General features: G+C 34.5%; 1 protein-coding gene across 4 annotated transcripts; it reads left to right on the plus strand.

Moving 5' to 3' along the window:
* The first annotated feature begins 409 nt into the window (after positions 1–409).
* LOC110462330 (NHL repeat-containing protein 2-like) lies at positions 410–23,835 on the plus strand. 4 transcript variants are annotated; one of them, XM_021516260.1, is made up of 11 exons: positions 410–479; positions 4,740–4,892; positions 5,475–6,070; positions 7,353–7,487; positions 8,329–8,461; positions 9,308–9,401; positions 10,603–10,834; positions 13,645–13,770; positions 20,413–20,622; positions 21,459–21,669; positions 22,040–23,835. In XM_021516260.1, exons 1-11 carry the CDS (start codon positions 446–448, stop codon positions 22,303–22,305), a joined length of 2,190 nt encoding a protein of 729 aa, XP_021371935.1. In that variant the 5' UTR covers positions 410–445; the 3' UTR covers positions 22,306–23,835. The 4 variants fall into 4 exon arrangements, with proteins under 4 accessions (XP_021371935.1, XP_021371936.1, XP_021371937.1 ...); XM_021516261.1 differs by lacking the exon at positions 410–479 and adding an exon at positions 3,041–3,123; XM_021516262.1 differs by lacking the exon at positions 410–479 and adding an exon at positions 3,326–3,425.
* Positions 23,836–24,922: the final 1,087 nt, after the last annotated feature.

Consider the following 24,922-nt stretch of genomic DNA (forward strand, 5'->3'; position numbering starts at 1 on the left):
TTACTATTTTAAATCCTTGTCATTCAGGACGAAATTGCTCACAGCCCGGTCAATTTAAGTAATTCTGCACAACATTTGAAAATGCCTATCCCCTAAAGGTTTTGAATTTTGAATTAAATAATTAATTGGATAGTCAAATTGATTTTATTATATTTACAATTAACAAAAACACGTATACTTGTAGTAGACTAGAGTCAAATATAGTTTTGGAAAAAGGAGTTGACGGAACTTTTAACGAATGTGTCTAGATGGATTTACACGTGCCGTTTCACAGGTAATCACCGACTTACCACAAGTGTCAGGCTTACGTCGATTGCCCAATGATATAAATATTTATCTATCCCATAACGAGTTCCAGTCAACTACTCGATGTCCTCAGGAATTACTTTGTCACTGACCTGTACAGGCTATATCGGTCAATACCAACAGAGCTACTTCAAATCATATGGTGATATTTAAAGATCCCTGTCCCAATGCAGGTATAACACTAGAGAATTTCACTGTGTTTTGCATGCAGTAACCTCCACTTAATTTCCGTTTGGCTATAACTGCAACAGCGACTGCGCGTACCCCACAGAACTATGGTTAACCTGGTAGTTCTCTTGATTAGAAACGTCCTTATAGTGATCAGAGGTTCCGGGTTCGAGTCCCGGTCTGGCGCCGTTAAATTTATTTTCTTCTCCAAAAAAACTGTTGTGTCTTTTGTTAAATTCTTCTTCATTTTCTTCTTCGTTGCTTTTTCGTAAAGAACCGGAAACGTAGTTTTCATTTAAAATATCATTTATCAAAAACATACTCATGTCGCAAACACAGGATTCCAATGTATGGTGACAGTTTTTGGCAGTGGTAAGGGAAGCCTTAAGCAATTGACTGTTTTAAAATACTTATTTTATGCTTGAAGTAGTTTGATGTATCGCACAGTGCATGCAGACACGTATATATCACAGGGGCTCGGTTTCGGATTTTGAGAAATATATGACTTTTTTTTTAGTTTAAACATATTTTATTGCCAAAATAGTGACAACATGATTGGGCACAAGTTATTACAACATTTTTTACGCCCTTTCCTCAAATATATATATCAAATTTACAAAAATGGCACAAGTGGGTATCAAATAGTATGTATAATAGTAGCATTACAACAACAGAAACAAAAAGAGAAAGAACAACATAGAACAGTCTCACAAATTGAGTATAGAAGTACAAAATGCCTTACGAATTAAAACCTACCGCAGACACAGGCGGGAATATCTACGATATTGACTCTAAATAAATCATAATTTAGGGAACTGCAGTCGTACCTTAACTTAGTGTGAATGATATTTAGTTTTCATTCACCTTAACCAAAATAACTGGGCGATTTGGTGTCCAATTCTCGAGAGATGGTTTTTTTTAATCTTCCTAAAGTGACTGATGATCTTTTATCAGTATCTAAATTGTTCCAAGAGCGAAGCGTAGAAGGTAGGAAGAATGAATTTGTACTAGAAAGTCTGAAATTTGGTATTTCAAAGTCATTACTGTTTCTTAAAGGATATCTGACATTTTGGTTTACTGTATTGGATAGAATTTTGTTTATGAATTCAGGGGTGATACCATTTTTTATTTTGTACAGTACCTGCACTTTCCTTCTTTTTCTCCTGTCTGAGAGTCTTTCTAACCCCGATTCAAAATAGAGAGCATAATTACTAGCATAGGAATTGAAGGAAGACCAATAATGATACGTGCGGCTTCACGTTGACATTTTTCTAACCTCTCACTTTCATTAATTGTACATCCATCCCATAATTCACAACAGTAATCAAAAATTGGCAAAATAAAAGAGTTATATATTTTCAACAAAGTTTCTCTTTTAAGAATATGTTTCAGACTTCTAAGAACATTTATTTTCTTCATAACGGATGTATAAATAGCTAAAATATTATCTCCCAATTACCTGCAGAATTGAAGACTACACCCAAATGATATGACGTAAATTGTAATCATTTCGGTTAATAATACACGTATACACATCAGTAAATAATAGTAACATTTTTTTTATCCGGTGTTTATACACATTTTTGTACTTTTTTTTTTTTATACCTCGGTACAGTCAATTTTTATAAGGTTTTAGAATGTGTATAAACACTGGATAACAAGTGTTGCTATTATTTACTAAAATTCACTTTAACCGAAATTATTACAATTTACGTCATATATTATAATTACTCAAGATCCCGAAACCGAGCCCCTACATGTGGTACGATCTGATTAAGTGTGTAAATGGCGTTAAGACAAACAAATACATAAATAAACATAATTTAAGCCGTATATACAGTTATATTTGTACAATGCACATAATGTAAGCTGTTTTAGTTTGGAACTTCATCAAGCATGTTCTTAGCCCATTATAGAACACGTATCATAATTTGCATTTAGAGAGTTTTGTTTTCTCATTTTTTCATTTTAGTTTTGCAAAATAACAGAAACTTAACTTTTAACTACAGCTAGAGGTAATTAACAAGAAGACGAATTTGTCTTACATTGTAAACCCGAAGCCTGATGTTTGGTACGTACATATACATTTACATGTTCATTAAAATATATAGATGAATATAATGTCACAAATAAAGACCACAAAATCCGCGCTTTATAGATATCTGTTCAATTACTCTAGGGATATGCAGGCATTTACCTATAATATGCAAAATAGCTCATACTTAAGTCTTTTTTCTTGTTTTGTTCGGGGTTTTACGATCCCCTCACTGAATTTCTTTTGGTCTATTCGATTAATATTTACCGTACAGTAATATTCTTTTGAAAAAAACACCCAACAACATAAAAAATAAAAACAAAATGTACTTGAACAAGACGAATGTTATAAATACAGTTTTTAAACAACTAGAATGACAGAGCTTCTTTATTTCATTTCATTTCATTTTCAATGTGATAGAAGATGCATGTGATTAAATTTCCCCCGTCCGGATAAAAATATATAACATGTTTCGGCTCCAAAATTACATTTTGTAAATCGTTCTCGGTTGTACGTTTGTAACTAAAGTGTATATAAGCACTTAGGGTTCAAGCTGATCATTAACACAGGAAGGCGGGTGATTCATTTCCGAGTGTACAGTGTTTCCTGAAGAGGTAAATTCTTTGAGTTTTTGAAGTTTCAGCAAGGCGTGGCAATTTATTTTACACATTGGAACTGTTACATTACATATATCCGTACTGTCTATTGTTGATCGGACCAACAATATAGGCCTTATTCGCCATGGCACCAACAGTTTAACTTGATGCACGCTGTTGGTATCTGCTTGTCTGCCTCGAAAAAAAGGTGAGACATGGTTGATGGTGTAGGTCTACAGTACACATGATGTTCATATGTAGAGCCCCCATTTAATTCGAGACAGATACCTGTGGTGAGAGGATACAGTACAGGACCTGCAGTAAGCCTACTTGTAGACTTCTCAAGTTTGACTCCCGATAGTACTGTAAAAGATGTGTTTTGATTCAGCTGTAAATGTAGGGAATTTCCCTTTGGCTCAGCGGTAGAGAATCGGGCTGGAGAGCCAATGGTCGCGGGATTGAGGCCCAGCGACGGCACTATCTTTATCACTATTCTTCGTCCTAAGTACTATAGTACATTATAACAGTCTAAAACAACAGAATTACTCAGCTGTGGCTGTGCACGATTTGTTTTAACCCTTTATAGGATAACCAACCTTTGTATCTTTTCTTTTTTTCCACTGACTATTTAAACCTGGAACAGCCTTCCACTTAGAACTAATATTAATACCCGGCCTCCTCTGCTCTGGCGCAATTTATCAAAAATGTCTCGATGTCAGAAAGCTACGTTATCGCAGCTACCTTCAACTTACAGTAAAGTTATCACATGTAAATAGTTATATCATATCATAAAAATGTGTTATTAACTATGCAAATATATTTAAATCGCTTTTGATTTTAAAAAAATCATTTTTTTTACTGTAAATATTGTTCCTCTATAAGCCAGGCATAGTCCAAGTGACATAAACTTCAGCGTGTTGAAGGCGGTCACTATAAAGTAGAAGTAGAAGTTTATCAAATTGTAAACATACACTTACAGTCACTATATTCAAACCATATTGATAAAAACATTTGAATACCTGAAGTCAAATGAAAATATCCAGCTCTTGCTGTGTGTACAGTGTCAAAATTGATATTCCTTTCAAAATTTAGATATAACAATGCAAGAATTTCCAACTAAGCGTTGCAGAGGTGATCGATCAATGTTTTCTTCCTTACATGTGTATGGATAAATCTATCAGGATTCCTATTCTTGGTACCATTCATTAGCTAGATACTAGCTTATGTACACACATTTATCAACAATGTTATATAATCAACTTTATATGTGTATGGATAAATCTATCAGGATTCCTATTCTTGGTACCATTCATTAGCTAGATACTAGCTTATGTACACACATTTATCAACAATGTTATATAATCAACTTTGAGAATGTCACACTTATAAAGTGTCATGTTTGTAGTGTTGGCCATTGTAGTCTTTGTAATCTTCAAACAACATGTATCAGTTTAGTGATTGGTCAAATGCTTGTTCAACTTTGTCATGACATATATTACAAGAACCCTTGATTTTCAAAGACGTCAGATCCTACATACAATGTAATGTATCAAAGAGGAATGGAGTGAAGATTTGATTTTAATCAGGTTTAACAATGCCAGCTACAAGAGTATAAGTAGAATGATCATTTACAGTTGCAGCCATGGATGAGGTGCAGGCTGCTGAGTTTGAACTGCTGGAGGAACTCATGGAAGTCGAGACAGCCGAAAAGAAACAAGAAACCCTGAGGAAATACATCGAAAAAATGGAAACGAACATCACATTTCCTATACCCGACTTTGAAAATGGTTTGTACATTTACCCACTGACTAATTATTCAGTTTCTGATTTTTTTACTATCCTATCAGTATGATACCTTGCATACTATATGTATATAACAAGACATCACCAAACCCTTAAATCTACTGGAATGATGACTAAATGACCTGTTTCTACTGTGATAACTGTTGTTTCTTGCATGTTTAAAAAGAAAATTAAGAGGATATTCTATACAGTTGATATTAAGAGTTAAGTGGTAAACACAAACTTGTTGAAGTGTTTCAAATTCTAACAGTGAACATTTAAGATTTTATACCCCAGTATTGGTACATTTTATATTATAAAATGTACCAATACCAGGGTATATACTGAGAAAATTCTGAAAATGATAACTTATATCACCCAGTGTTCTATCTTTGCAATGAAATAAATGAATTGTAATAAAATAAGCTATATGTTACTAAATTGATGCATGTTCACTGTCATTAAATGAAGGCAATAGTGATGGCAAATTTTTCAATGCGAAACAGAATGCAATATACATACATCAATTCACAGGTAAAAAACACAGTAAACTTGTTGTTTTTTCTGTTTTGACTGATTCCATCCAGATCTACAATGGCTAAACACAGCTTTGCCACTCTCTCTAACTAAGGAGCTAGAGGGAAAATTAGTGGTAATGGATTTTTTCACCTATTGTTGTGTGAATTGTCTTCATATCCTCCCAGACTTGGAACAGCTCGAGGAACTGTACAAAATTCAAGACGGAGTTGTAGTTCTTGGTGTTCACTCAGCCAAATTTGATAATGAGAAAGTACTTTCTAATATTCTCAGTGCAGTACTTCGTTACAATATAAACCATCCGGTCGTAAATGACGGTGAAGCCACACTATGGAACAAACTACGTATAGCATGTTGGCCTACACTGTTGGTTGTTTCACCTACGGGGAAATATTTACGGGCATTTGTAGGAGAAGGACATAAGGAAAGTTTAGAAGAGTTCCTTAAACTTGCTTTAGATTACTATAGGCAGAAAGGTATGATAAAGACACACTCATTGCCAATTTCACTTGAGAAGGATAAACTACCAGCAACTCCGTTAAAGTTTCCTGGAAAAGTTGCTGTCAGTGGAGACGGAAAGCTGATTGCAATAGCCGACAGTGGACATGATCAAGTGCTCATTTGTAGTAAAGATGGCATTGTTCAGGTATGATTAAAAAAAGGGAGGGCACTTATTGAACTGCTTTAAGTTGGCATTCATATTTCCTGTGAATGCGACTGAAATTGAGGTCAGTTCCATACTTATATTTACCATCTTTGGAATCTTATTCTTTAATGATATGTATAATTTGTCACAATTTGCTCCTGTCTAATATGATCCAAGTCTATAATGAAAATCAGTGTTGTTACTGTCAGATTTTGCTACATGTACATAAATGATACATATTATACAGTTCTTGTTAGAACATAGTTATGTCCTCATTTCAATGGTCTTCAAGTGACTATACCCATACAAATGTTTTCCTGGACCAAAATATTTCATCTGTTGGCTTTCTTTGTAAAGTATTACAAATATTAAAGCATATGGGTGGTCCGTGGGTGGCACAATTGATAACACACTCATCTTTCACCAAGGCTAACATCAGGCCAACAAGGGTGGTTACTATAAGCTTTATTAACTTGTTTCATAATTGCTGTAAAGTAATACATGTAGTTATTTCGTAAGGATCGATAAAAATTGAATATATTATGCATATGATATTTTCTGGTCTAATATATGTATTATAGCTACATTTCATAGGGATCTTATATTTAGCTTACATTAAATGCACGACTTGTACACTGACCAACTATTTCAATTCTGTACCACTGTCCCATTTTTTTCTGGTTTAGACAAATAAAACTCTATAAAAAATCAGCATTTAGTCATATTTCGTTAATCATTTTAATTTAATTTCAAAAGCACCTGCTAGGAAGTCACTGAATTGCATCTATATACCAAACCAAAAAAAATGTTCTTCTCAATCCATACAGTCAAACCTGTTCATGCGACTTAACCTCTATTAAGATACCACCTGTGTTAAAAGACTGCTTTAAATGTTCCCCATTATAGTGATTTTATTGTGATGAACATGTGTCACGGACCATTAAGAGGCCGTTTTTTGGACATTATCACATCCTGAGAGTGGTCACGAAGAACTAACAGGTTCGACTGTATAACACTTACCAGATTTTGGTAAATAAATTTGTTTAACCTAAGACAAATTCTTCAATAATTTGTGGAAAGATTTGGCTAAAATTCTGCAGGGGAAAGTACAGGTATTTGGTGAAAATATCCCCAAATTACTGGTATTGTTTAAATTTTATTATAAACCAGTACTTTTCTCTACAGAAGTTAAGCTGGTGCATTCCCCTTTCATGATATTATTATTTCTCCCTAACGAAATGCACACTATACACAAATATTTAAGGTATTGTTGATTTAACAGTCTGTCGTGGGAGGAGGAAAGAAGGGACTCCAGGATGGTAGTTTCAAGGACTCACAATTTAACTCCCCACAAGGAATGGTGTTCGTGGGAGACGACCTGTATGTTGCTGATACAGAAAACCATGTCGTTAGGAAGGTGTGTATTTTAACAAATCTCCTAGTATAGTCAACTTTATTTTGTGAACTTTGATTTATATATCTGAAATCAGTCCAATCATTTCTTTAATTCCAAACCAAAGAAATCGTGAGCAAGCTCACAAAGATATACATGTACCCCCTGCTTGCACTTACACTTGTTTCTGGAGCAAAAATTTCCAAGTTTAAAGGCCATAACTCCAAGAAAATTGTTGTATTGCAAATTTGTTTCTTCATGCATGTCTACAAATAATGTAGTTTCACTGTGTGAAGTGAAAAACAAATCGAACAAACACTTAAGGAGGAGTTTCAAGGGCCATAACTCTGGGACGAATAGTTGAATTGCAAATTGCTTCCTTCATGGACATCTATCTATGGTGTACTTTGTCTGCGTCAAGTTACGAAAATATTCAACCAATGGTTTTGGAGGAGTTGCACTAAAAAGGATCATGGACAGACAGACAGGGTGATTCCTATATTGTACACAGGCACTGTAGCCTTGAATGTCACAAATTATAGTCATATTCCAGGGAACATGAACTCCTAAGGTATCAAGAAAACTGTAAGTTGAAGCTTCAAATGTCCATAGTGATGACAGGCATTAATTCCATGGAATATAAGACAACTAAGCACAAAGTCAAAAAGGCTGAGTGAAGGTAAATGAATATGCAATTCACTTATGATTTTATCTGTACACAAGCCTAGGTGCACTCCCTCAGTTCGCATGGCTCATAACTAAACTCAGCCTTGATAGCTTCATGATTATTTATGATCAATGATCTTAAATTTCACCTTAAATGTGTTGTTGGAAAATGCTACGTTTCTGTTTATATGTATTTCAGGTAGGTCTGAAGTCCGGGTCGGTAACAACTGTGGTAGGAACAGGTGTCCAAGGACAGGATAAGGAGGGGGGAAATACAGGAACACAACAGGAAATTTCCTCACCGTGGGACCTGGATTTAGGCCGCTCTATAGGTAAGGTTTGTTTTGAATTATTCATTTATTGTAGGGCCCGTCCCGTCCTGTTGCGTCCCGTCCCATCCATGAGTGGGGGCATTTATGTCTTACATAATCATGTTTCGTGAGGGTTAAACTCGGAAACCAAGAATCGTGTTTCCCTACAGTAAGGACAAAAAAGCAGTAACACAATTGTAGAGATGATCAGGTTGAGTTCTTTTGTTGTCGTCTGCCTCCATCATTTGTAACTAGGTTGTGGTGGCTCTGGGTAGGGAACATAGGATCAGAGAAACTTGAGCAATACAAACTATATTGTAACAAAACACTGTAACCACAACAATCAGAACATTTGTCAATGCATGTGTTTTTGTAATAAAACTGAAAAATTATTTGATTGTGATAAAATACACATATTGGAGATGATCATGACACTTTGGTTTTCTAAGAACAGAAACAACTTTTTTGTAAATATGCTGTGATTTGTGAAAAATGAGTTCAATTATGCAGGGGAAAGGTTGGAATTATTTGACTCACAAATATATCGAAAAATAGATTTTTTCTTTAATACATTTTTATAAAATATAATTTAGAAACACATGACATTGCTGCAAGTGTATTTTCTAATCCCCTCAAATGTGTATACAATATCCTTATAACCAATGATAACTAAATAATAATGTATAAAACAACACAATTACCATAGCCAAATTTCAGCACCTTTTAGTATCTTACTTCACTGCTATCATCAAGAATTGTTGGCAGCTGGCAGCCAATATACTGTTGAGCTGTGAAATGTGCCAAATTTCTTTAGCCAATTTTGCTATCAGAATAAAGATTATATAGGCTTCATTTCTGGCCTTTCAGGTAGTGAATCAAAAGACATTCTGTTCATTGCCATGGCTGGCACACATCAAATCTGGGTGTATTTCCTTCAGGATGGAAAATGGTACAAGGGGAGGTAAGAATATAAAAATATTTGCCATTGGACATTCATTTGTATTGCATAACCCTGAAAAGTGCTTAAAAGGTTTGGGTACTGGTATTAAGATAGTTTGTTTGATTTGGAAATACATTTGGTACCCTTCTGTTACAAACCACTTATTCACAGTAAAATGTTATCTTTAATGAATGTTTTCCCCATAAATTTGTAATTTTTATGAAGATCATTCATGATAGGTTTACTTTTTAGAATATCTACCAGGGTATTTAATATTATACAGTTTTGTTGTGGTGTAAATATCTAAAAAAAAAAATAAGTTTGATTTAATAACAAAAATATATATGAATAAAAAGCTGTGATTCGGAAAATATTCTGATAGGTTTTGCCTCCTTGTTTCCTGTTTCAAGACAATATGGATGTAGGCACCAAGATACCAAATATTGGGTCTGGGCAAGGTATTGTTTGTTGTCACGTGGTCATCCCTAGGTACTGGTCAGTCCTGTGGTCATCCCTAGGTACTGGTCAGTCCTGTGGTCATCCCTAGGTACTGGTCAGTCCTGTGGTCATCCCTAGGTACTGGTCAGTCCTGTCGTCATCCCTAGGTACTGGTCAGTCCTGTCGTCGCTACCCAAATGTACGTACCCGGAATAGTTTAGCAATTGGGTTGGTTTTCATTGCAGGTTTGACACCTGGCATTGGCATTGGTGGGGTGGGGCAGGTTTTTTTCAGACCTCAAAACATGTATATATAGACTTATACGTCTTAATTGGGAAATGCATCCATCGGTCATAAAGAGTGACCTACTAGGTACTGGAGTTCTCTTTCTTGAATGGTTGCTTGAATTTTATGAGTTAATTAATTGTTGACTCAAAAAAATATATACAAGAACCCAATCATTGCTAGCAGTGTAACCTACATTTTATCATTTAGTTATGCTAATTTAAGGCATTCGTCAAGGGAGACTACTCAACTGATAGGTACATAATATATGAATATAAGATAACTAATATTTTATGAATGGATATATTATAGATAGGATATCTAATATTAGGGGATATACAGTTTTAGATGAAATAATATGTTATCTGTTTCTCATTTAATTTTGCATAAACATAGTATGCAAACTTGAAATCAATTTTTACATGTAGTGAAAAAGATACATTTAGGCAGTTGTCACTCAGGAAAAAATAAAAATAAATGGTTTACCGATCTATTCAAGGCATCATAAAGCCAGAACATGCCTAAGATTCGCCGGGAGTGGGAGTGAGGAGAATCGTAACAATAGCTACCCTGCTAGGGCTGCGTTTGCCCAACCGTCTGGTCTGGCAGTATCCACACATCCTGACGTTAATTCGGTGTTTGTGGCCGATAGCGAGAGCTCCACTGTCAGGAGTGTTACCCTGAAGGATGGAGCAGTAAAGGGTTTTGTTGGTGGAGAGAAAGATCCCATGGTGAGTTTGTTTCACTGTTGTGAATCCCTCAGGGGCCACTTTGTAACAATTTCATTTGTTTCTTGTGTAACAAGTTCCAGCAAGATTTAACAATTTTCGTTTGAAATGGAACCAACTTTAAGATTCTTTAAACAACTGCTCAGCGTCAATGATGACCTTGTGTATGGTAGTAGTAACTAGAGATATTTAAATCAAGAGTTTCATTGATTTTGTTTTCAAGGATGAAAGTGAGAAAAATAATTGATGTAAGAAAATATCTATCCAGTATTTTATTGACAGAAATTTGGCAGAGTTATTAATATTAACCTTACAGATACTTTTAACCAATACCTCTGAAATTGTAGGTTAAAGGAATGTTTGATTATTGAATAAAATACTGTTTAATCTAAACTAAATACCTAGCAACCAAATCAAGCTGGATAGACTTTAGTCGATATCTACTTTGACGTAAGGGGGATAAGCAATACTTTTTATTAAACTAACAAGACGTACCAGGAATTGTGGTAATCTCAGTCAGTCTGCTTATGAATTTTTACATAATAAATTTACAAAAAATCCGCAGATTTTAAGGAAACTTGCTGAGCCTCTAAAAGCTTTCTCACAATCTGATTGCTCAATTTTGACATCTTGCCTTTACCCTTTGTTTTGAAATAACATGCAATAGCATGGATAATTTATACATGTGGTGCCTATATTTGCTTTGCTTCTGCTGTTAGGGCTTGACATGTTTTTAGCTAAACACATGTCTTAACTGAATATTTACTGAAAAATTATCAAATTACCAGCATGCATGTCTCCTCACTCACACTTTCAGAAATATCATTATATACTACTGTACAATATGTGCTTACTACACAGAATACATGGCAAATCCAACAGATTTAAAGGATTTGACATTTCCTAACGAAGTGATAATATTTGGTGTACCGAATTTTACCTACAGTGTTACAAGAATATACAAGAGTCATTGCACATGTGTTATGTTTTCATACACCGACCAATTCATGTGAATTTCACGTTAATATCTTGTGTGAGTTGTTTCCCTTGTAATACACAGCTGGTATATATGTTCTGTAAAGATAGTTGATTATATTATTGTTTCATTGAAGAAACAATATAATATAACAGAGGTTAGGTTTCTGGAATGAATTCCACGTTAATATCTTGTGTGAGTTGTTTCCCTTGTAATACACAGCTGGTAAATATGTTCTGAAAAAATAGTTGATTATTGTTTTATTGAAGAGACAATATAATATCACAGAGGTTAGGTTTCTGGAATGTAATACTTTTACCGCGGTGGCCAAGTGGTTCAGGCGCCTGACTGTCTACCATCACTAGCCCTCCACCACTGGGTCGCAGGTTCAAGGCCTACGTGGGGCAGTTGCCAAGTACTGGCTGCAGTTCAGTGGTTTTTCTCTGAGTACCCAAGCTTTCTTCCACCAACAAAACCTGGTACATTGTACATCCCATTGACCATAGCTGTTTTAAGGACGTACAAATGTAAAACACAAACAAACCAAACCAAAAGTTTAATAAAGGTAAACCACTGCAAAGATAATATTTAAAAGAGCATAATAAAGGTATTACATTCTAGAAATTGAACCCCTGCTGTGTAGAATATGACAAATATTGTTATACAGTACTTTGGGTCATATGACACTTTGGCAGTTTTAAGACTCTTTGATCTTTGCAACTAAATCATACCTGTGTTTCCAATAACAGTATGATGACACTCTGTAATAGGACAGGTAGGAAGGCAAATCTTTTTATTTTCAATAATCTTTTTACACAGCCTTATATGGAGCAGACATGCTGGCTTTAACATTGCTTGTTTGAAGTTGACATACATATGTCAGGGTACTTCTGTACCTAAAGTCTTGAAAAAGAACAAAGGTTTCTGAAAAAACACAGGTATACGTATTCTTATACAGGTCATGACCATAACACATATTATATATACATACATATGATGATTTTAGAACATATGGTTGAACATTTTGCTTGATAGTTGGGAGATTGAGTTGTTGGTAGGGAGGTTGTCAATGCAAGTATCCTTTGACCAGAATATGCATAATGAATTTGTGTTTATATTGATCAATATTCAGAAATTAAGTCTAGCTTTTGCAGTTATCATGATTGCTCCAAAAGTCTTTAAACAACACACACTCACGTACTGGTGTTTATATGGACACATTTTCAACAGTCTAGGAATTTCCAAAACCATATTCAATTGTAGTTTAGTTAAGATGGAGTTTGAAGCTTGAGACTCACCATGAAAAAGGAAGACACCAGGTTTATCTACATCAACTTTCCATTGTTCCATATACATTTTGTATCTATTAATTTTTTGGGGCCGTCATGTGCACTGTTGCTACTCAGCCATGTCCAGTATTTGTTTTGCATACTTTTGATGTTTTTTTTATGCATTTATTTCATTCTGAAATGTCCCCGGATTATGAAAATATATACTTTATCTTCTGTTATATCTTCATTGTATTGTTTTCTTTTTGGTCATTTTCATTAAACATTTTTGAATCCAGAATAAAGTGTTTTTCATGAGTTGAAGTTTGTTATTGTTCTTTGGTGTTCAATTAAATACTTCATCATATTTCTTTCTTTTTTTTATTATTTATTTTTATTTTTGTCTTCACAGATACATCATGTAAAATATCATATGAGTAAACATATGTCATGTAAACATATCCTCTCACAGGAGTCACATCTTTGATTTTTTTTCCCTTGCTATCATCATATTTCTACTCGAAATGATGTTAGGTCCTATTTCATTGTTTCACTGTGTTCTGTCTTAGAACCTGTTTGCCTATGGTGATGCGGATGGCGTAGGAATTGAGGCCAAACTTCAGCACCCACTCGGTGTGGCCTTAGTAACAGATAACAAAGGGCCACTGCTTGTTGCTGACTCATACAACCACAAGGTAAGATCTATAATGTTTCAAAATTACTCAATTTCAGTAAAGTGGGTGGAGGACCTCAGGGGGAGGGGGTTTGACATTTGTTTTACAAATTTATGGATACTTTTACACATTTCTTGCCTTAACTCATGCACCCCTGAAATTTCATAATGAACTATTCCAACCTTTGAATTGGATGAGTTCAAATGTTTCCTCAGGGGTGGATTGGTGAACAAAATCATGTGCAGTCGTTATCACATTGTACTACTAGCCCACCACAAGAAGAACTTTTCGCAGATATACATCTCATGTTTTTTCCCCACAGTCATCAGGTTGTCTATAAGTCTGTCGTTTGATATGTTTTCAAATGATTCTGTCTGTAAGCATTAATATTTTTTAGTTATTGAAATGTTTAAAATTTGATTGAGACCTCAGTCCCTAGAATTTTGAAGAATTGTGTTAGAAGAGTCTGGGCCTAGTTGTTCTGCCTAACAATACATTACCATTAAATTTTAACTCTGTTAACCTGATATATTCACATGTAAATTGTAATTCATCACTAAAACTATGTGTCCAAACTTTCAGAATGATCCTTCAAAGTCAAAAAAATAAACATGTATTTGTTAATTTTCAAATATCGCAGAAACTGCTTTCTGAAAATGAATGTAGATAATATGGGGACAATCTGGGAAAGGGGCTGTAGGGCACTTGGCCCCCTCAAAACTTTTGCCTAACTGATCACACCATTTTGTTGACATAATAAATATCCTCACTGGCATGAATTTTGCAGCATATCTGGTAAAATGTCTGTGTAGAAAAAGCCATTAATGAGCAAACCAGACCGGCTAGGTTTTGTAAAGGTTGTCCCTTATTATAGTTTTGACAGCTTTGTCGAATCAAGGCCATATAACAGGTCACGCCACCTGGTGACAAGAATGTGATATTTTCAGTGACAGTTTCCTGTTAAAATGCACATGTCTTGTGACTCTTTGTCTTTCTGAAATTCAATCTTAACTAAGTATATTGATAATTCAATTCAGACATATAATCAATTTGTCAGCAAATCATTGACTTTAATCTCCTTTAAAGACAGTTGCTTCAAAATATGCAGGATTACATACAAATGTATATTTTTGCTAGAAATAATGGATTTTTAATTTGTTGTTGATTCTATCGTGTACCTGTGGCTAAAGTACATAGCCTTTGTGATTTTAAAGTACACTTCAATTTATCTCCATCCCTATCATTATACCAGGTAAATTCCTTATCTAGAGGTTGTTTGTACTTTATTTTGACGAGCATAATGAAGTTACAGTAATTGACCAAATGCATGCACCCCACATGAAAAAAGAATTGATGAAAGATGTAAATATAATCATAGGTGTCAACCTCTGAAATGTCCAACGATCCCTCGTTCCACATTTCCAATGAGGGAGAAAGTGCGTGAAAAGTGACTCAGAAACTGCTCAATTTATCTTTCCCTTTATATGTATCAAAGTAACTCGAAAACCATTCATGTCATTCAGACACACCTGTTATGATCATTACACACACCCTGCACTAACTAGATGATCGTTTGACCACAGGATGTAGATTTTGAGTTTGTGTGAGTTTGGACTTGAATGAGGGAGTTTCGAGGGAGGGAGATTGATAAATTTTGGTCAAAATGAGGATGTCTCCCTCCTAATGAGGGAGGGTTGACAGCTATGTATAATTTAAAACTGACTTGTTTACAAAATGAATGTGCCAGTGATAGCTTCAATGTACTACAGTACATATATATCAATGATACTACAGTACTGTACAGTACATATATTAATGTACTGCAGTACTATACAGTACATATATATCAATGTACTGCACAGTACTGTACAGTACATATATATCAAGGTACTGCAGTACTGTACAGTACATATATATCAATGATGCTACAGTACTGTACAGTACATATATATCAATATACTACAGTACTGTACAGTACATATATTAATGTACTGCAGTACTATACAGTACATATATATCAATGTACTACGGTACTGTACAGTACATGTATATCAATTATAGTACTGTACAGTACATATATATAAATGATACTACAGTACTGTACAGTACAAATATATCAATTATACAACAGTACTGTACAGTACATATATATCAATGTACAGCAGCACTGCACAGTACATATATATCAATGTACTACCGTACTGTACAGTACATATATATCAATGTACAGCAGCACTGCACAGTACATATATATCAATGTACTACCGTACTGTACAGTACATATATATCAATGTACCACAGTACTGTACTGTACATATATATCAATGTACTACAGTACTGTAAAGTACATATATATCAATGATACTACAGCACTGTACAGTACATATATATCAATGTACCACAGTACTGTACTGTACATATATATCAATGTACTACAGTACTGCACAGTACATATATATCAATGTACTACCGTACTGTACAGTACATATATATCAATGATACGACAATAATATACAATACATATATATCAATGATACTACATTACTGTACAGTACATATATATCAATGATGCTACAGTACTGTACAGTACATATATATCAGTGTACTACACAGTACTGTACAGTACATATATATCAACTATACAACAGTACTGTACAGTACATATATATCAACTATACAACAGTACTGTACAGTACATATACATCAATGTACTACAGTACTGTACAGTACAAATATATCAATGTACTACAGTACTGTACTGTACATATATATCAATGTACTACAGTACTGCACAGTACATATATATCAATTATACAACAGTACGGTACAGTACATATATATCAATTATACTACGGTACTGTACAGTACATATATATCAATTATACAGCAGTACTGTACAGTACATATATATCAACTATACAACAGTACTGTACAGTACATATACATCAATGTACTACAGTACTGTACAGTACATATATCTCAATTATACAACAGTACTGTACAGTACATATACATCAATGTACTACAGTACTGTACAGTACAAATATATCAATGTACTACAGTACTGTACTGTACATATATATCAATGTACTACAGTACTGTAAAGTACATATATATCAATGATACTACAGTACTGAACAGTACATATATATCAATGATACTACAGCACTGTACAGTACATATATATCAATGTACCACAGTACTGTACTGTACATATATATCAATGTACTACAGTACTGTAAAGTACATATATATCAATTATACTACAGTACTGTACACTACCTACATATCCATCATCCTACAGTACTGTACAGTACATATATATAAATGATACTACAGTACTGTACAGTACAAATATATCAATGTACTACAGTACTGTACTGTACATATATATCAATGTACTACAGTACTGCACAGTACATATATATCAATGTACTACAGTACTGCACAGTACATATATATATATATATCAATGTACTACAGTACTGTACAGAATATATATATCAATGTACTGCAGTACTGTATAGTACATATATATCAATGTACTACAGTACTGTACTGTACATATATATCAATGTACTACAGTCCTGTACAGTACATATATATCAATGAACTACAGTACTGTACAGTACATATATAACAATTATACAACAGTACTGTACAGTACATATACATCAATGTACTACAGTACTGTACAGTACATATATTAATGTACTGCAGTACTGTACAGTACATATATATCAATACTTGAACGAGGGAGTTTCGAGGGAGGGAGATTGATAAATTTTGGTCAAAATGGGGATGTCTCCCTCCTAATGAGGGAGGGTTGACAGCTATGTATAATTTAAAACTGCCATGTTTACAAAATGAATGTGCCAGTGATAGCTTCAATGTACTACAGTACATATATATCAATGATACTACAGTACTGTACAGTACATATATATCAATGATACTCATCCAACACTATTCTTCATGAAAAAAAAGAAGGTCATTTCATTAAAATATCAAAACCAAGTCTCAAATTTTGCACAACCTGTTTGTTCTCTTTTCTTGAGTGCATTTTACATTAAGCTGTCTACTTCCTGTTAATATGATGTTACTGTAATATGATGATATGTAATTGTGATGCTATGATGATTCACTTTTTGAATAGAACTGAAAATGGTGAAACTTGCAAGCTTAAAGACAGTCATTATTTTTATATCTTTCTATAGTAAATAATATATAAGGTCTTAGTAAATCACTTGACAAATACAGTACAATATGTATATTTTTTTCGCTCATTTCCCTGTGTGTGGGAAAGAGCTGTCCAGGGTAAAGAAAGAGGCGTAGGAAATTTCTATCTTACACCCCATTTCACCTGACGTGATGACACTGGCTCAACAATGACGTGACGTCAAAAATTTGAACATTTCTGATGCCCCAATGTGGAAAAGGCGACATGATGAAATTAAAACCTTTTGAAAACTCTGTTTGTAAATATGGGGTATGTTAAATCTGGCTGATAGATTCATTTTCGTCTACAAAGCTCACAGGAAAAATTAATATTTTCAAAATGGTAGCCAGTCCAAACGCATTTTTAGCTCACCTGGCCCTAAGGGCCAAGTGAGCTTATGGCATGGTGTGGCGTCCGTCGTTTGTCCGTCGTCTGTCCGTTCGTCTGTCCGTCCGTCTGTCCGTCCGGGGTCCGGCGTAGGTCCGGTGTCCGTCCGGCGTCAACTTTTTACTTTAAACAATTGCTTCTCAGTAACCAAAAGGCCTAGGGTGATGATATTTGGGCAGAAGCATGCTTGGATGAAGGGCTACCAAGTTTGTTCAAATAAATGACCTTCATCAATTTTCAAGGTCACAAGGGGTCAAATATGTTAAAATCTTTAAACAACTTCTTCTCAATAACCAAGAGGCCCAGGCTGATGATATTTGACTTGTAGCATGCTGGAATGAAGAGCTACCGAGTTTGTTCAAATGAATGACCTTGACCCACTTTCAGGGTCACAGGGGTCAAATGTCTTAAATTCTTCCACTGACTTCTTCTCAATAACCAAAAGGCCCAGGGTACTGATATTGGGCATGTAGCATGCTGGGATGAAGGGCTACCAAGTTTGTTCAAATTAATTACCTTGAGCCACTTTCAAGGTCACAGGGGTCAAATGTCTTAAATTTTCAAACAACTTCTTCTCAATAACCAAAAGGCCCAGGGTACTGATATTGGGCCTGTAGCATGTTGGGATGAAGGGCTACCAAGTTTGATCAAATGAATGTTCTTGACCCACTTTCAACCTAATGTCCTTGTTCCACATTCAAGGTCACAGGCGTCATATGTTTAAATCTTTTAATAGGTTCTTATGAATCAAACACTGATATTCTGCCTGTTGCTGTATTTTAGTCCACTTTTAAGATTACAAGTGTGAAATTTATACCAGGTGAGCAATGCAGGCCCATTGGGCCTCTTGTTATGGTTTCTGAGCTAACTATCGGGATTTATAAATTTTTCAAAACCCTCAGCAGAGCCTCAGGTTTTACCAAATTTGAAAAACCCTTGTGTGGAATTTCCCTATCCTACGTACATCCCTGGGCATGAAAAAGTCTTATACATGTACTATATGATAACCATTATGGGTTTATTTACTGTTTTTAATTGCTATACTTAACAAATCTTCACATTTTTCTTTGGGAGACATATTAAAATCTAAGAAAGTTTAAATATAATGTAAAAAAACCTTTAGAAAATCATAATTAAAGATGTCAGACTTGAAGTTGTTTTATGAAGTGATAAATTATGTTTGAACAAAGAGCAAGATCTAGAGTTAGAAATACAGTTAAAACTTGTCAAGCAAAAGAACTATTTCTCAAAGAAGATTGACAGATTGATATCGCATGATAGCATTGCTGACGTCAGGAAAACTTCATTGCATGTCAGAGTTCATACAACTGAAACATGGAATTTAAAATTAGGATTGGCAGGTTGATTAAAGCCTGCTATTTATCCACTTGATTATGCTATTTGTAAATGCTGAACTCTGTGACATAACGTACGTCATGAAAACCAAAATAGGATGTAGTCATCTTATTGATATTGACATGTTTGTTTTATTTATATTTACTCTGCCTGTTTTGGATGTTCATGATCTTTTACACTGCTCACACTTATGATTACTTACGTCTTGAAATCCTATGTTAGATTTGTCCATGAAATTGAGATTGACCCATGATATTTTTCACACATTTAGAAAGATGCTAATGAGTTATATGAAAAAGACATCATTTTCCCAAAATTAATGTAAAAGATTGTTTAAGAATGGATGACTAATATGCATGTTCCTGTAAGTCAAAAATATTCCCAAGCACTTCAAGTGCTCGCGCTAGCGGTCGCCACTGGCAAAAGTAAAACATGATTGGCTTGGGTAAACACAGGGTTCAACAAAAACTGTGACTACCGTATATTTACTTATTAGTATGCAACAGCTTGATTTTGAAATTATTTTATACACTGAGGTGTCCTGAAGTTTTCATTTGCAATGTCCTGAATCAAACTTGATCCTGTTGTTTAGGAAAGATGCCCCAATGACTGGATGATACATGTGAAATTAAAAAAAAAAAAAATCAAAAGAAAAATTAGTGTATTCATTTTGACACTGGGCCCCTTGTTTCCATTTGTAGATAAAATCAGTTGATATAATCAGCAAAAAATGTGAAACATGGGCTGCACCATCTAGTGGCAGTTCAGAAAAGGGAAACAACTCCATACCTATTGACCTCAATGAACCTGGCGGATTGTGTGTGGACCAGGTCCATCAGCTGCTGTATATAGCAGACACAAACAACCATGTGATCAGAACAGTTGACTTGGCTACCAGTGCAGTTTCTCAGGTAGAGTATTTTTTCTCTCACTTTAACTCATTCACCCCTGGAATTTGGTAATGAACTATTTCAACCTTTGAATTGGAAGAGTTTAATTGTGTCTTCAGGGGTGAATTAGTTAAGGTTTCCCATCCCACTACAGAATTTCAGTTTGTATGGGACTGGTGAGGCGGCAGCATATCATGTCACAAATGTACATTGTATCAAAATAATCATGCTGGTGGATGGGGGAGCGCACAGAGTCTTTTCGATATCTCAAGTTATTTTCAACAGATTGATTTCAAACTTCATGGGAAGGTTAACTACCTTGAAAGCGATGAGCAGTTTGATAACCATCATTGTCTGGCTGTTATTTACAGAGTAATGTCCCTTTATTCAATTGCTCAAATGGTGTCGGTTCGATATCTATAGTTCTTTGCAATGGATTGACTTCAAAACTTCATAGGAAGATTAAATACCTTGAAAGCTGAAATGAGTTAGATAACCACCATTATCTGACAGTAATTTATGGAGTGATACCCCTTTCTTCAATTGCTGAAAAGATGGTCGCTTGATATCTTGATTAATTTTCAACAAATTTTCTTCAAAAAGCCCTGGAGGGTATATATGTTTCTCTTGTCCAAAATAATTTTATACTGACAGTAGTCAGGTGCGAAATATTGGTTTCCAAAGCTACAGTTCAAGGTAGTGGAATGGGGATCTTAAAGAACATGCTGTTTAGGGGAAAATGCTGTAAACAATTGGATATCTGTTAGTTTTTGCAATATTTTTATGAAGTCACTTTGTTACTCTCACCAAAGCCAAAACAAATTGATGACATCCTCAATTCTCATTATTTCCTCTAGCTCCCTATCCTTTTTCCAAACCCTGATGAGGCAGACGGTACCAAGGAGAAGCAAGTTAAGGACTTTGTGAAGCCAAGCACGGTTGTCATAGATTTGCCGCCAGTACACATTGCACCTGCTACAAAGGTGGATGTGAGACTGCACATTCCACTACCCGACGGACATCACTTCACTGACGAGGCTCCCAGTAGCTGGTTAATGGTTTGTAAAGGTACGATCTAATATATGATTTTAAGAGATCAGCACTTTAGTAAATCGGTTTACTAGCAATATTTGCAATAGTTAACAATATATAGAAACCTAGGCCCACTTGTATAAAACATCTCAACTCTTGAGATTTCCTCAAGTCTAAGATTTCCCATAGACAATACATTGCTTGAGATTTTCCTTAATTTTGAGATGTTTTATACAAGTGGGCCCTAATAATTAGAGCTTTCATAATTACATGTACTAATTATACGTACAAAAAAGCTAAAATACGATGTCCACTAAAACATTTATATTTACAGTAGTTTATTCTTTAAAAACGTTTTAAAATAATTCGTATTATAATATTATTACTTTTCATATTTTTTCTCCAGATGAGGCAAACACAATTTTGAACATTGAATTTGATACAAATGGTCGTATTGAAAGTTCTGAAGAGCAGTCCCTGATGTCCTTCACCTTGCCAAGTGACCTTGACCTTCAGAAATATGTCCACCTGTACATCAAGTGCCGCGTGTTCTACTGTGATGATAGCAATGTCTGTCGCCTGAAAGAAAATGTGTACAAACAAGTTATTTTCTTTAAGGATATGGCCGAGGCCATCGCCAGTCAATCTGTCCTGTTGAATTTCACATTTTAAATGTCTCGAGGGCAAGAAATGCAATCAAGCCCTCTTCATTTGGTAACTGACATTCCCAACAAAAAGAAGCTGGAGATAAACCGGCTGGATAACTTTGGGTAGAAAATGGAAATTCCCCCATGACTGAATAGTTACAGAAGTTGTTAAGGTATTTTGCTGCAAATACAAAGTGTGACCACATTATATTTATTAGCTCTTTCGTTTTGAAAAGTACTAGATAACATTTTACATAAAAAGATATTTGTGAAAACAAATTGCTTTTAGTCAAATGTATATTATGAATCACTTTCCTTTTTCGAGATATTTATGTTTGTTCCATTGACTGAAGATAGACAGATATGTGTTCAAAGGTCTTGTGAATAGCTGCTCCAACAAGGTTTATATTAATATTTGCTGTAATTGTTCCAGTCTTTGCTTGTGTAAGTGGTGTCACAATCTCCTTACATTTACCTGACATACTGTATACCTAGGTCTTTCAGTAAATTTTTACTGAACATTTGTGTGCCTTGCTGACGCGTGGGATGGGATGGAAAATACTGCAGACAAGAATTGGAACCCAGATACTCCTAAAAGAGCTGTGTACCTGGTAGTAAGGGATAAATACCTACTATGTATACATCATGCCTCTTTTTCAATGCCATCAAAGACTACACTATTTACAACCCAAGTTCATGTTCAGGTATCCCCCTGCAAAGAACACATTTCTAAAAATGGTTGGTGAATTTTTAACAGGACAACGTTTTTTAACAGGACGGGAACAAAGCAACTTAACAGGCCAGTGTGGGACTCGTACCCCAAACTGATTAACTCTGTACAGATGTTTTGGTGAATCAAGTTTTGTTTGTTCCTAGTCGCAGGTGATTGACCAAGTTCAATCTCACCATATACATATATAATATGTGATCTTTAATACATTTTGGCCAATTTATACTTAACCTTATTGGTTTAAAGAAAATTTGAAGGAAATCTTTCATAAACTTGAACTTTGTAATACTTTAAAACATTAGGTTCAAAACTAAAACTATATGGGATTAACATTACTGAAAAAGTATGATTTTTTTAAAACATTATTGGATGTTTAAAAAAAATTGATGATACAATATTGATTGTAATAAATAATCATAATAACCTTTATTTTCTGAGGATAAAACCTATTAAGCAAAGCTTATCTTCCACAGGGTCCTCTGAATTGCTTAGGATTAAATATTCATGGTATATTTTCGTTTGCAATGATTTTTTCCCCACTTGATTGCTAAATTAAAAGCTTTTTAAATGACCTGTGTGGGAGCTGTGATAGCCATTGATTCAAAGGTGCTGATACACATATATATGTGTATTATTTTATGTTCAATAATATATATGTGTATTATTTTATGTTCAATATGAGGATGGAATGTATTTTTTATATTCTTTGTGTTACTTGTTGCATTCTTACAGCTTGTATTTTATCGTTTGGTAAATATGTATATTTATATGTTTTAGATATTTGCCACCTTTTATACTATTATATATATATTAGAGATAATATATTAAAACCTCAAATATGAATAAGTTTTTTTTCTTTTCTGTTACATGTAGGTAGATTTCGATATCAAAATCTGTTTGGCTTTAAAATTTAAAAAGATTGCTAGGTATAATAATTGCAATCATACATTAAAAAATAATATTGGAGATATTATTTCGGAAAATTAAAAGATAAATTATATTTCCTGCTACATCAAACATATAACCTAGACGAAAACTATAAATACTAAAAGGGGAAATGTGACAGGGGGGATTTATAATTCAAATTCAAAATTTTATTTGCACATTTGTAACTACAAAGTAGTTTTAAGGCAAAATAGAAAAACACAGTGAAATACATAAATAGACATGTATAAAAACATAATTGTTGTGTGAGGGTAGAAGTGGAAATGTTTTTACTTGATGGATGACCTGTGCTGAATTATCATACTACACTGTGACGTTTATGTATAACCCGGTATTTGTCATACTACACTGTGACCTTTATGTATAACCCGGTATTGGCTGGTCAATTATTAAGAATGATAGTAATATCCCTTTGAATAAACGCAATCTTCCAGATAAGATTTCTTATATTCTAGCTTGAAATGGCGTTATTCCTTATACAAATTGTTACCCCACGGGTTGAATGCCTACCCGTTGGTTGTAATGTCTAGACCTCCATCGGGAAGGGATAATTTATATTGTGTTAATTTTATCTCCACGGCCCATCCTGGGACCTATCACAATATACTGACAATGCATGCTACAGTATTAATCACCCCAACACAACAATACCCTAATATCATCACGAAGAACCCCTGCGCGATACATTGTATCATCCGGACCAGTAAAAGTGATTAATATAAATTGACAATCTTGTTTCATTATTGGTGTAAAATAAAGTGTTATACAGTATGACAAATGTGACGATTTGAAAATGCTTTTGTCGAAAGTAGCAGACCTGTCCCTCTTTCTTATGGAGTTCACATGTTACAGTTGATGTGCTATTCCAGATCTTGTTTTAATTCTCGATGTTTTCAGCATAGATGCGTCCTACTTAGCCAGGATGTTTTCTGCTTGTGAGAAATTTAACAATCGTCATTTGGACCTG

The sequence above is a fragment of the Mizuhopecten yessoensis genome, unplaced genomic scaffold, assembly GCF_002113885.1.
Source record: "Mizuhopecten yessoensis strain PY_sf001 unplaced genomic scaffold, ASM211388v2 scaffold10771, whole genome shotgun sequence".
NCBI classification, from domain to species: Eukaryota; Metazoa; Mollusca; class Bivalvia; order Pectinida; family Pectinidae; genus Mizuhopecten; species Mizuhopecten yessoensis.